At 48.5% G+C, this 13,100-nt stretch overlaps 1 protein-coding gene across 1 annotated transcript; it reads right to left on the bottom strand.

The window, feature by feature from the left end:
* Window positions 1-935: 935 nt before the first annotated feature.
* Window positions 936-12,862, bottom strand: LOC133758798 (uncharacterized). Its single transcript, XM_062189942.1, has 14 exons — window positions 12,724-12,862; window positions 12,467-12,549; window positions 12,080-12,199; window positions 11,533-11,610; window positions 11,240-11,322; window positions 10,691-10,777; window positions 5,783-5,916; window positions 4,562-4,770; window positions 4,406-4,489; window positions 3,831-3,891; window positions 2,800-2,867; window positions 2,297-2,461; window positions 1,176-1,334; window positions 936-1,097 (listed from the first exon to the last, which is right to left on the bottom strand). The coding sequence occupies exons 1-14, from the start codon at window positions 12,860-12,862 to the stop codon at window positions 936-938; spliced, it is 1,632 nt and encodes a 543-aa protein (XP_062045926.1).
* Between the last annotated feature and the right edge of the window lie 238 nt (window positions 12,863-13,100).

The raw sequence follows: 13,100 nt of genomic DNA, 5'->3' as shown, positions 1-13,100 counted from the left end.
AACCAGCAGATAGCTTTGTTTACATCTCTGCTTTTCAAGTAAATTCTAAAAATTAAAAAGTCGTGACCAGAGGAGTGATTCTGTGGTAGAATACTTGGTGAGCTTGTGAATTCAAAAAAAATAGTGTTTGGCCTACCCCAGACCTATTAGAATCTTAGAGACTTGGGAGGCCAGCGCCGTGGCTCAATAGGCTAATCCTCCACCTTGCGGCGCTGGCACACCAGGTTCTAGTCCCGGTCGGGGTGCCGGATTCTGTCCCGGTTGCCCCTCTTCCAGGCCAGCTCTCTGCTGTGGCCCGGGAAGGCAGTGGAGGATGGCCCAGGTGCTTGGGCCCTGTACCCCATGGGAGACCAGGAGAAGCACCTGGCTCCTGCCTTCGGATCAGCCCAATGCGCCAGCCGCAGCGGCCATTGGAGGGTGAACCAATGGCAAAGGAAGACCTTTCTCTCTGTCTCTCTCTCTCACTGTCCACTCTGTCAAAAAAATTTTAAAAAAATACATAAAAATAAAAAAATAAGAGACTTGGGGTGGGGAGAGGTTGGGAGTATTTTTTTCCCACTTTAAACAAGCTCCCTGAGTGCTTCCCAGATTCTGATGCACACTGAAAGGTTGAACTGCTACTATCTGCAGTGTAGAACCATGGCCAGAATTGATTTTTAATCTGGCTCTGCTGCTACTTAATCACTGACTGTCCTTAGGCTGCTAATCGCTCCTGGCTTCAGTTGTCACATCTCTGAAACGAGGATCAAACAATACCTACCCATAAGGCAGCTGAAAAAAACTAAATAGTGGATGCTGGGTGTTAAGAGACTGGCACAGTGAGACATGGTTACTAGTATTATTGATGATCTGTAATGAGGGTTAACTTGATTGTGTCCCACCTTCCTCTCACTTCTAGGACCTTCAAGACAGGAGAGAGAACTGCCCCCATACACCTAGTCTGTTCCCTGCCGGAACTGCCAGTTCTGGGCTTGGAGCTCCTGATTCTGTGTAGCCAGCTTGATGTTGTCTTGCAGGACACCAGCCAGCAGGCTGCGATGATGGCGCTCTGTAGTCACGGCCTTCTCCTCCCACAGCCTCTGCCAGGCTCGGAATACCTGTGCCCAAATTCAGAGAAGCCTGTGGGTCAGCCAGCTGTGGCAGCAGCCCGAGGCACACCCTCCATCCCCACTGACCTGCAGCATGTGGCATGTCTGAGCTTGGGTGGCCTGCACGTGCAGGTCATAGAGAGCTGCCAGGTCCTGCTCTGCGCCGTCCCGCTCTGCCTGCAGGGCACCCAGCTGGAGCCTCAGCACTGTCTGCTCCCGGCGCCACCTCTGCCTCGCCTCGCAGGCCTTCAGTGACAATATGTACCCTTTGTTGAGTGCCACCATATGCCAGGCTCTGTGCTAAATACTTTGTGTATTAGCTCCTTATGGGGTTGTGACCATTTTATGGATTTGGAAACTGGATCAGACAAGTGACCTCACTTTCCCAAATTCCTGTGGCTAGTGGGGGACATAGAATGAGATGGCACATTCATATTTTCCTGGAAGCAAAATCCAAACCCAGCAGTGTGGCATACACCTGTGCCTTTAGCCTTGCCCTGACTACACACGGCTCCAGCCAGACTGGACAGCTGGTGCTTCCCAGAACCCCTTCAGTTACTGCTTCCCTCTGGAGCTTTGCTCATACAGTTTTGTTGTAAGAACATACTCTCCTCCCCCATGCCATGTACATAAGTTCTTAATTTGTTCAAACAAGTTAGGTTTGCTGAGTGCGTCTATCAGGGGTGGGGAATGTCCAGCCTGCAGACCATCTAAAGCCCATGAAATCATTTGGTCTGGCCCTGGCAAGGCAACCACAGGCAGGGCTTGAAGTTAGGTAGGTCTGTAGCAGGATAATTTTTAAGTTGATAGTTGTGTATGGCCCATGAATGATGTTATAAATATCCACATGGCCCTTAGCAGAAAAAGTATTCCCCACCCCTATATATAAGCAACACAAAATGCCTTTGTGGAGCTGGGAATCTAGTGAATTTCTCTCGCTGATTTGTTTGCCATTTGAGTTTCAACTTAGATGCCCTCTGCTCTGATCCACACCAGCCTGGGTCAGCTATGCCTCTTTGTACCCACAAGCCCCCAGATCCCCCATCCCAGCCCTTAGCATGAGAATTGCCTCATCTGTGGCCTGCAAGACTGAGGGTCGTGAGAGAAAATGTGAGCCCACTGGTTGCGGTTGATGCTGGGTCTCAGCCCCCAGCACAGTGCCTGGCCCAGTTACAAAGAGCCTCAGGCCCCTCCTTCACCCTCCTAACCTCTTCAGTCATCAGGTCTTTGTCCTGTTCACTTGCCACCTCCTTCTCCTCTTGTTCCAAACGCTTCAGCTCCTCTTGGATCCGAATTTGGTGCTGCTCTCGTAGTCTCTGCCTCCGAGCCTGGGCCAGGAAGAACTGCAAGGCCACATCTGGGGCCTTTTGGGCCTAGGTAGCATCAATCTAGGCTAAGCCAGAAGCCCATGTGTGCACAAAGCTTTGAGACACAGAGCCCAGCTTTTCCAATAGAACCTCATTGTCAGGGCTGCTTCCAGAACTAAATTCAGGACCTAGCTGGCCTGGAAGAGCCTGTGGACCCCTGCCCCTAATCCAACCCAGTGGGAAAATAGCCCCAATCCTCTCTCTTCCCTGAGGGATTCAGGGTTCCTGACTTGCCCAGTAAGTATTTCTCCATGATGTCAGGGCAGGGTAAACAGAAGGCAGATTTGCTGAGCTCTGCAACTCGGCTCAGTGGTCAATCATTCTTGGAGTCCGTGTGGTCTTACCTGTTCCTCAGTGTCCCCACGAGGGTGCTGTGGGGGGAGCCCAGATCCTAGAGTTGCTGTTCTTGCTGCTAAAGGAAAATGGAAGTAACCATACCATAGGTGAAGAAGACCACTCTTCCCATAACCCCCATGTCCCAGATCACCTTTAGGCTCCCCTTGAGGCCTGCGTTCTGGCTTGCTATTGAATCTATCACAGACTGACAATTCTGTACTCTTACTCCTAGAACAATACAGGTTAAGCTTGGGGCTTTGAAACTGGATCAGGGTCCTGGCCCCTCCCTTTCTTCTCTGTATGACCTCAGGCAATTGACTAACCCTTTGCATCTCCATGTTTTGTAAAATAGAGCTGATAAAAGTTGCAGAGAGCATGAGATAAGCAATGCACACAGAACCTTGAGCACTCAGGCACCTCTTAGTAAATGGAGACTAACATGCCTAATGCCTGGGCCTAATGTCCAGGGCTCTAAACACAAGTTGCAAATAACCATGAAAAGGGAAGTAAAGGGACCCATGGTGTGGTGTAGCAGGCTAATCCTTCACCTAAGTTGGCATCCCATATGGGCACCACTTCCTGTCCTTGCTGCACCTCTTCTGATCCAGCTCTCTGCTATGGCCTGGGAAAACAGTAGAAGATGGCCCAAGTGCTTGGGCCCCTGCATCTGCTTGGGAGACCCAGAAGAAACTTCTGGGCTCCTGGCTTTGGATCGGCCCAGCTCCTGCTGTTGCGTCCATTTGGGGAGTGAACCAGTGGTTGGAAGACCTTTCTCTCCATCTCTCCCTCTGTAACTCCACCTCTCAAATAAAAAGGAAGAGAAGGACCAGGAGAAGTTGGGCAGGAGCAGAGTTTCAACCATCCACAACACATCATAGCACACAGCACCCCTTTATGCACAAGAAAGGCCATGCCTAATGGGATGAAGGAGCACTGTATTTGGCTTCTAGGGTCTGGAGTATGATTGCATCTCTGCTGCCTCTGGTTATGCCAGTGGCTATGGCCTATTCACATCTCTTCTGAGTGTGAATTCACTCACCTGAACCGTAGGAACATTGTTGTCTTCCCTGGTTAAAATACTTCAGTGGTTCGCTTTTGACCTTCAAGCAGAATCCAAACACATCAGTAAATTTACAAGTCCCTGTGTGGCCTGTCCCCTGCTTTCCTTTGCAGGCCCTCTCTCCTGACTCTCAAATTCTGTTCTTCCACAAGTGGAGCCATTTGGATGCACTTGCTTACCTCTGAGTCTCTGCCTGTTGTTTTCTGTCTGAAATGCTCTTCACTCATCTTTGCTGACCCCCTTCAGGAATCACTTCCTCCATTAAATCTTCCTTCCTTCTCTTGCCAAGACTTAGATGCCCCAGAGAACACTGTTTTTTAGAAGCCTTTCAGAGCACTGATCATGGTGTTAAAATGTTTTTTTCCCAGCAGATCGTCAGCTGCACAGGACAGGGAATACCCAGGGCTGTGCCCAGCATACAGTGGGTGGTCACTAAATGTTTGGGAATCAATAAATCAGTGAATGAATGGAGGGCTGCCTCATGGTGCTCTGTAAACACAGGAGAGGAAAGCATATCTAAATGGGGTTCTGGAAAAGCTGGGTGAGAAAAATACCTGTGGTTCTGGGAGCCCCCCAGCCTCAGCTCTGGCCCTTTGGAATGTCTGGCTTCTCAGGGGCTGACTCCAGGCTTTTACCACCTATGGAGGGAGAATTCATGGTGGACATTGGCCGATGCTTTCCCGGGTGCCCACAGGCCTAACCTGACTCACCTGTAGTTCCCGCAGGGCCTTGCCCAGCTGGCTAAGCCGGCTCTCCGTCAGTGTGTCCCCAAGGAGGCCTAAACGCAGAGTCTTCAGGCCAGCCCTGCGGACCCTGGCCTCTTCTACTGCATCCCACAGGGTGGGCCTCACCTGTTTTGCCTGCATCCTCCTTTCCGAGGCCCCCAACAAAGCAGCCTGGAGCAAGCTCAAAGAGGTGCCTATTAAGGGGAGACTCAGTAAATCATTCCTTCCTGTGGACTCCAAAGGACGCTGCTTGTAATGCTTTTTTATTTTTATTAATGGTGCTATTCATAAAAATATCTAATCTCCATTAGGATTTTACATGTGCTGATGGCCTCATGCCAGAGCCATTTCTGGATTATCTGCTTTTATCCACACGACACTCCAGTGAGGCAGCAGGTGTAATCTCTCCTGCCTCCCCCATGTTTCCCGGATGAGGCAAGGAGCTCAGAGAGGTCAGGCAGGCATCTTCTCGGTGAGTGGCAGAGCTGAAACTCAAGCCAGGGCTGTCTGACACTGAAGCCAGTGTTCTTAATCAGGATCCCAAACTAGCCTCTAGATAATCATGCCTGCCCCTTGCTGCTTTATCCTTGAGGGTGTGGGCTGCCCCAGCTTATCTTCCTCATTCATTGGGGCCTGACACAGGAAGATATCTGGAACTTAAATTGTGTTTTTGTTGGTTTTGGAGACAGTTAGAAGGTCAGATTTTTTTTACTCTTGATATGGAAAACGTCCAGCAGACACAATACATAGGAAATCCATCTCCCTGTCATCCTCCTTCAGTAACTATCAACTGTTTCTTATTTGATCTGTACCCCCACCTTGACCTTCTCTAAGTCTTTGACATTGCTTTCAGAGGACTGATTTTTAAATGTATCGGATGCTCTCTGAGCTATAAATTAAGCCTTTTCTCTTGTGTGAATTAGGCCTGCTTCATGGGATTGTGGCAAGAATTGAATGTATTTGTGCAAAATTCCTTGGTAAGCTACTGAACGTCTCCCAAGTGTGAGAACTGCCTTTACCTTGGATTTCCTGCTTGGACTTTGGCATCCTACCCACCCTGGGACCTTCCTGAACTCCTAGGAGATCAGTCTTTCTCTCTGTGTGTCCCCCTGGGCTGGAGTTAGGATGGATCAGGCCTAAAGCCAGATCCCAGAGCTTCCCAAGGAACCACACACACACACACACACACACACTCCTCCAGGTCACCTTGGGGGTCCAGGCGAAGAAGTAGGCCACTGTAGTTGTTTCCTTCCAGGAGCCTTGAGACAATCCAGGGCAGACAGCCCTCCACCTCCTCACCAGTCACCTCACCAGCCAGTACCTGCAGCAGGGGGCAGTCTCTGCCAGAGGGAGAGAGGAAGAAAGGCGCTGTCTGCTGCTGATGGGAAAAGAAACTGGACAGAATCACACTCCGACAGAAAAGCTCACTATCTCCAGTAACTTTTGAGTACCAGTAGACACAACTGCAACTTTATATTGATCTTTATTTTGTTATTATTTTAAAAAATTTAAATCATGTACCTGACAAGGGATTTGTATCCAAAATATGTCAAGAGATCTTACAACTCAATAATATAAAGACAAGTTAATTTTTAAATAGGCAAAGGAAAGTGACCTCTGTGGAAAGGGTAAAGTTAGGCTCCCCTGAGGATCCGTCCCTCCTCAGAAATACCTGGCAAAAATGGTCAGAATCAACCTTATCAGAACTCTTGGAAACAGGCAAAGGCTTTCAGCTACCAAGTGAATGCTTAGCCGGAGGAAAGGCAACTTCAGTGTGGTATATAACTTTCTGGTCTGATCCTCTTCCCCAATACAGAGATAGTCTTGAAGACAGCAAGCCCAATCTCTGGTGGGGTAATCTGTTTCTGAAGGGAGCAGAGTTGATTAAAAAAAAAAAAAATCTATTTTATTTCAAAGGCAGAATGACAGAGAGAGAATGAGAGATCTTCCATCTGCTGGTTTACTGCCCAAATGGCCACAACAGTCAAGGTGAGGCCAGGCTGAAGTCAGGGGCTCCATCCAGTCTTGTATGTGGGCCCAAGTAGTTGGACCATCTTCCACTGCCTTCTCAGGCACTTAGCAGGGAGCTGAATTGGAAGCAGAGCAGCTGGAACTTGAACCGGCACTCTGGTATGGATATCAGCATCACAAGCCACAGCTAAGTCTGCTGCACCACAATACCGGCAGTAAACTGAGTGGCTCTTGTTTCCAATTGGAAATTGGAATTGGGTTTGTCCTTTTTGACTGACTTGGTTTTCCCCCAAAGAACTTATTAAAGGGACTTCCTTTTTTTTTTTTTTTTTTGACAGGCAGAGTTAGTGAGAAGGAGAGAGAGAGAAAGGTTTTCCTTTCTGTTGGTTCACCCCCCAAGTGGCTGCTTTGGCTGGCGCGCTGCACCGATCCGAAACCAGAAGCCAGGTACTTCCTCCTGGTCTCACATGCGGGTGCAGGGCCCAAGCACTTGGGCCATCCTCCACTACACTCCAGGGCCACAGCAGAGAGCTGGACTGAAAGAGGAGCAACTGGGACAGAATCTGGCGCCCCAACCAGGACTAGAACCCGGGGTGCCGGTGCCGCAGGCGGAGGATTAGCCTAGTGAGGCGCAGCACCAACCTAAAGGGACTTTTTTTTGTTTTACATATCTCTGAACTCTATCAGGGCAGAGTGGCTTTGTGGATGATGTTCTCTGAAAACATTTAAAGACAAAAAAACAAGCCACAGTTACCTGGAACAAAAGCAACAATTGAGAGGCAAACAGTGGACATGCTGAAAGATGAGGCTATAAAATAAGGTATATAAAATACAGAAAACCAATGAAACTGAAGTTTATTTCTTTGAAAATATTTTAAAAATCAACAGAAGTTTGAGAGAGATTTATTTCTAAAATCAAAGTGAGGACATTCCTATCAACCTTATGGAAATAAGACTTGTGAAAATACTACAAACAATTGTAGACTGACAAATTAGAGACCGTAGATGAAATGGACAAATTCATGGAAAGACAAAAATGACCAAAAATGACTTAAGAAGAAATAGAAATTTTGAATAAACCTATAACAAGAGATTGAGTCACTAATCAAAAACTCCGAATAAGAAAATAAAGTTACTTCTGGTTCTCTCTCTCTCTCTCCCCTCAAATAAGTAAATAAGTAATTAAAATTTATACACTAGGACCAAGTGTGATTTCCCAGGAATCAAAGGATGGTTCAACAATTGCAAATCAATCAATGTAATTTACTACATTAATATATTAAAGGAAAACCTACACAGCCATTTCAATTGATGCAGAAAAACCTTTGACAATATTCAAAACCCTTTCATGATAAAAATACTCAACAAGATAGGAAAGAAATAAATTCACAACAGGATAAAGAGCATATTTGCAAAACCCACAGCTGATGTCATACACAATGGTGAAAGACTGAAAGCTTTCCCCTAGATGAAGAACAATACAAGGATGATAGCTATGAAACTGCTACTCAAAGTTACCCAAAATAATTGAAAAAGAATGTTAAAGTATGTGGACAGGAATATTCATAGCAGTGCCACTCACGATAGCCAAAAGGTGAAAAAAACCAAATACCCACTGACTGATAGATGTTTCAACAAAATGATGTATATAACAGAAGAATATTCAGACATAAAATGAATGAAGGCCATAAAACAAATGAAGACAATATACTATAATGTGATGAATCTTAAAAACCTGATGGTACTCGAAGGAAACCAGACATAAAAGTCACATCTTGTATGATTCCATTTATATGAAACATCCTCAATACGTAAATCCAGAGAGACAGAAACCAATTAGTAGTCATTAGGGACTGGAGGAAAGGGGAAGTACAAATAAGTTGCTTAGTGGGTACAGGATTTAGTTTTGGGGTGATGTAACTGTCTTGGTACTAGAGAATTTTACAACATCATGAACGTACTAAATGCCACTAAAATGTACGTTATAAAATGGTTGATGGTTAATTTTATGTTATGTGAATTCTACCTCAATGAAGACGAAGTTAAGAATAGGGTTACCATGTGACCCAGCAATATCGCATCTTGGAATCTAAAGTAACTGAAAACATATGTCCAAACAAAAACTGGGACATGACTGCCCATGGCAACATTATTTATAATAGCCCAAATGGTGACATTTAACGCCCTCCAAAAGATAAATTGATAAACAAAATCTGGTAAATCCATACCATGAAATACTATTGGGCAATTAAAAAAAAAGTGAAGTTCTGATGCTACAACATGGATGAGCTTGAAAACATTACGCTAAGTGAAAGAAACCATATACAAAGGGCCACACATTGTATGATTCCATTTATGTGAAAAGCCCAGAATAGGTAAATCTACAGATTAGTGACTGCCTTGGGCTGGGAGTGGGAGGCGGGCTCGGAATGCTTGCAGATGGGATTGGATTCCCTTTTTTGGGGTGAGGAAACAGTTCTAAAATTAGAAAATGCTGATCAACACACAACTTTGTGAATATACTGAAGGCTCCAAAATTATACATTTTAGAGGAATGAACCTTTTGACTTGTAAGTTATATTTTTTAAAAGCTGATTTTCTTTTTTATTAGAAAAGGTCCTTTACATAATAAAATAAAGACAAGACTTTAGAATTGTCTGGAATTAGGGTACTCCCCCCCCCCTTTTTTTTTTCTCTGATTTCCAAAACTGAGATGGAAAACTTCAGGTAACCATGTCTTCATGCTTCATTTTCTATCCTTTGCTCAGTGCTCAAAAGTTAATGTGAGGGGCCAGCGCTGTGGTGTAGCAGGTAAAGCCACCATCTGCAGTCCTGGCATCCCATATGGGCGCCGGTTCGAGACCTGGCTGCTGCTCTTTCAATCCAGCTCTCTGCTATGGCCTGGGAAAGCAGTAGAAGATGGCCCAACTCCTTGGGCCCTTGCACCCACATGGGAGACCTGGAAGAAGCTGCTGGCTCCTGGCTTCAGGTTGACTCTGCTCTGGCTGTTGCAGCCATTTGGGGAGTGAACTAGTGAATGGAAAAACTCTCTCTCTCTCTCTCTCTCTCTCTCTCTCTCTCTCTCTGCCTCTGCCTCTTTCTAACTCTGCCTTTCAAATAAATATTTTTTAAAAAAAAAAAGTTAATGTGAATTGGTGATAGAAAATAATAATGTCAAGTCAATTTGCAAAATTTGCAATATCAGGAAACAGATGGCATTTTCCATCTTGGTTTTGGAAATTTATGTCCTTTCCACATTTTCAGCCTGCTAGATCATAAGTGGCTGAAAAGAAATATTTAAAAAAAAAAAAGAAAGAAAGAAACAGGCCGGCGCCATGGCTTAACAGGCTAATCCTCCGCCTTGCGGCGCTGGCACACCGGGTTCTAGTCCCGGTTGGGGCGCTGGATTCTATCCCGGTTGCCCCTCTTCCAGTCCAGCTCTCTGCTGTGGCCCGGGAAGGCAGTGGAGGATGGCCCAAGTCCTTGGGCCCTGCACCCGCATGGGAGACCAGGAGAAGCACCTGGCTCCTGGCTTCGGATCAGCGAGATGCACCGGCCGCAGCGGCCATTGGAGGGTGAAGCAACGGCAAAAAGGAAGACCTTTCTCTCTGTCTCTCTCTCTCACTATCCACTCTGCCTGTCAAAAAAAAAAAAAAAACCCAGAAAATCAAAAAATTGGACAAAAGTACTTAGAGACTATTTATAGATGCCCCGTGGTGTGCTTATGAGCATATGAAAAAGTAGTCCCTGGAAACATTAATTTTATTTTATGGTTCCTCTAATTCTCAACCCTGTTGCCTTTTGCTACATCATCTGCCCACAGAGGGTCTTAGCCCAGGTCTGGGCTATCCTTAACTGTCAGGAGGAGAGACTTCGATGCTGCCCTGGGCCTTTACATCCATACTTCAGCCCCCAGCCACCCCCGATGCAGTCAGAAGGCATCCTCAGACTTACGGAACTCCTGGCAGCTGCAGGATCCGCAAGGCCCCTCGCCACATGCCCCGAGGTCCAGCCCCCTCCGCAGGGTCAGGCCCCGGGCAGGACATGGTGAGAGTAAGCAGAGAGCAGGCCCTGTGGAGTAGAAGGGAGGCTCAGGCCCAATGCCCAGGGGCTGGGGGCTGACAGCTGCCCTCGGCTGCTCACCTGCCTTCCCTAGCTGTGGCCTGCAAGTACAGTTCCGAGGCAGCCCTCGAGTCAGACACCGCCACTTCACTGGCACCTTCCCCCACCCTGGAGGAAGAGAGGCTGAGTTCAGCTCCAGAGCACCAAGTCCCCATCTGGCGCCCTAGCTGGATGGGGAGCCCACAGAGGTCCCTGCAGCCTGTAAGATGCTTCCCAATGGCTCCAGGTCCAGCAGACCTCCCCGCAAAACCTCCCCTCTTCATCATATTACTCTTTCTTCTGTGATCTGCCCAGTGAGGGAGACAAGGTAGTTGGAGTTGCCCCCATTTTACAGATGGAGAAAATGAAGTCCTGCTCAGTAAGATGCTCGAAATCACCCAGTGCGACTGACAGTGGCTAACTCGGGATGTGGGGTAGGGGGTAGAGCTGCAGAGCTGTAGATGGGATGAGAGGAGTGGCAGGGATGGCCATGCAGGAAGAAGTGAAGAGGGCGGTAGGGAGTCCTGGGAACATATCAGTCCTGCCTTAAGACAAGCACCCTCAGACCCTGCCGAGCCCCCAAATACTCACAAGCCCAGAGGGGCCACGTCCAGCACTGATAGGTTCTCCGTCGCTGGGGAGAGCAGGTCCCTGGTCCTCCCGCTGGGGCTGAGCTGGGGTCACACAAGCATTCCTGTTACAGACTGAGCCTTTCCCCTACCTCGTGCTCCGGTGAGGAGAGCAGTCAGGGAGAAGGAGAACCCTGGAGAGGTAGGGTCACACTGCGGAGCTGCAGAGTGCAGCTGGGGCCAAGCTCTTCTGGTTCCCCACAGGCTTGGCCCTGAGTCCCCAGGTTCTGCTCTCTGCTCCCCCAGGTGTCTCACCTGCACCAGGCTAAGAGTACTGAGCACAGGATCTGAGTGGCTGAGTGGCTGAGCTTCTTCAAACAGCAGGTGCAGCAGCTGGAGTGGAGAAAGGGAGCCGGGGGACTGAGAGAAGATTCACCTGTCCTTCAACACTGCCTGACGGTGAAGTCTGTGCCAGGCCCTGGCTGGGGGGCTGGGGACCTGGCATCCAGAACACAAAGAGCCCAACCCTCTCCCCAACGTTCACATCAAGCAATCATTTCCAGTGTTTGCACTGAAACACTATTACTAGTATTATTACTATAACTATATTACTATCACTATCACTATTACTATTATTAGTACCAAGAACTGTGAAGATTAGACATCATGGATACTTGATCTATGTACACCACCCATCCTATCAGCCCCAGCCGCTCATCCTCCTTGGTCATTAGCAAATGTCCTGTGTGGAGCACAGGAGCCCCCCACCCTGGAGGGGAGGGACATGTAGTCTAGCTGGGCTGAGGAAGGGAAAGGTTCTTGGAAATCTGAAAGAGCATGAGGTCTGTGTCCCGGGACTCACCTGAGGCACAAGTCGGGGTGCCTCGGTTTCCCGGCCACGGAGCAGCAGGGCCACACTGTACCCTTGGCTCACGGAGCCCAGGGTGGCCTGGACTCGTGCCAGCAGCTCCTGCTCTGCCTCCTGCAGGGAGACACAGGCACACTTCCCTGGCTCAGGTGCCCCATCCCAGCCTCCCCTGAGCAAAGGGGCCGGGGCGGAAGTAACCACCCCAGGACCCAGGGACTGGCTGGCCTCCTCCTCATCCCATCACCCTGTCAGACCCCTTACCACAGCAGCATCAGTGCCCAGGACTCTGTCAAAGATGAAGCTTTGTTCCTGTAGGCAGTGCAGGGGTCAGCAGTGTCATCCCCTCTTCCTCACCCTTCCTCTACCCCCCATCCGTTCTACCTGAGTCTCCAGAGTCCCCTGCTGACGCAGACGGAGGCTCCTGAGCCCCTCTGGAAGGAGGGTGGGGCCACAGGTCCCAGAGCCTAAAAAAGGCAGACTTCAGGTCAACTCTCAGGAGGGAAATGGAGCTCCAGGATTGCTGGGTCCTGCCCCCACCAGTGCCCAAGTTTCCCACCCTGTGCAGGTCTCGCACTCCTCCCCTCCTTACAGGCTCCACTGGGCTGCACCTCTCTGAGAGTGACTATGAAGCTCCTTACCTGAATCCCTGCTCAGCTCCACTTCCACCACCACGGTCAGCATGGCAGGGGGCCGGGGGGAGACAGTGAGGGCCCCTGGAGCGGGCAGAGTGGCCTGGCCCAAACCTGCGCCCGTGCCCGCCTGCTCTCCACACTCCATGCCTTCCTCGCCTCTTAGATTCCCTTCAATAATTCATGTGCGTCTCTGAGAGCTTGGTGACTCTGGACAGTAACCTGTCTTCTGAGGAAATACTGCATGAAGTTGCCCCACTTTTTTTTTTTTCTTAAAAGTTCAAACATCTAACAGTTGAGGGAATGGTATAATGACCCTCCAAGTACCCAACTTCAGCAATGACCAGCATCTGACCAGTCTTATTTTTCATTCTGCAATCCCCAGT

The sequence above is a fragment of the Lepus europaeus genome, chromosome 4 (genome assembly GCF_033115175.1).
Source record: "Lepus europaeus isolate LE1 chromosome 4, mLepTim1.pri, whole genome shotgun sequence".
NCBI lineage: Eukaryota > Metazoa > Chordata > Mammalia > Lagomorpha > Leporidae > Lepus > Lepus europaeus.
Note: the sequence above shows the minus strand (reverse complement) of the source record. Positions and strands in the feature narration are given on the sequence as shown.

What these genes read in the sequence shown, in the direction of transcription:
- LOC133758798 (XM_062189942.1), bottom strand. Translation starts at nt 12,862, where the DNA reads ATGGAGTGTGGAGAGCAGGCGGGCACGGGCGCAGGTTTGGGCCAGGCC. An exon ending in AGGGGACTCTGGAGACTCAG is followed by an intron (nt 12,200 to 12,466) that starts GTAGAACGGATG and finishes GTCTCCCTGCAG; the next exon opens with GAGGCAGAGCAGGAGCTGCT. An exon ending in AGGCCCTGCGGGAACTACAG is followed by an intron (nt 4,490 to 4,561) that starts GTGAGTCAGGTT and finishes CTCCCTCCATAG; the next exon opens with GTGGTAAAAGCCTGGAGTCA.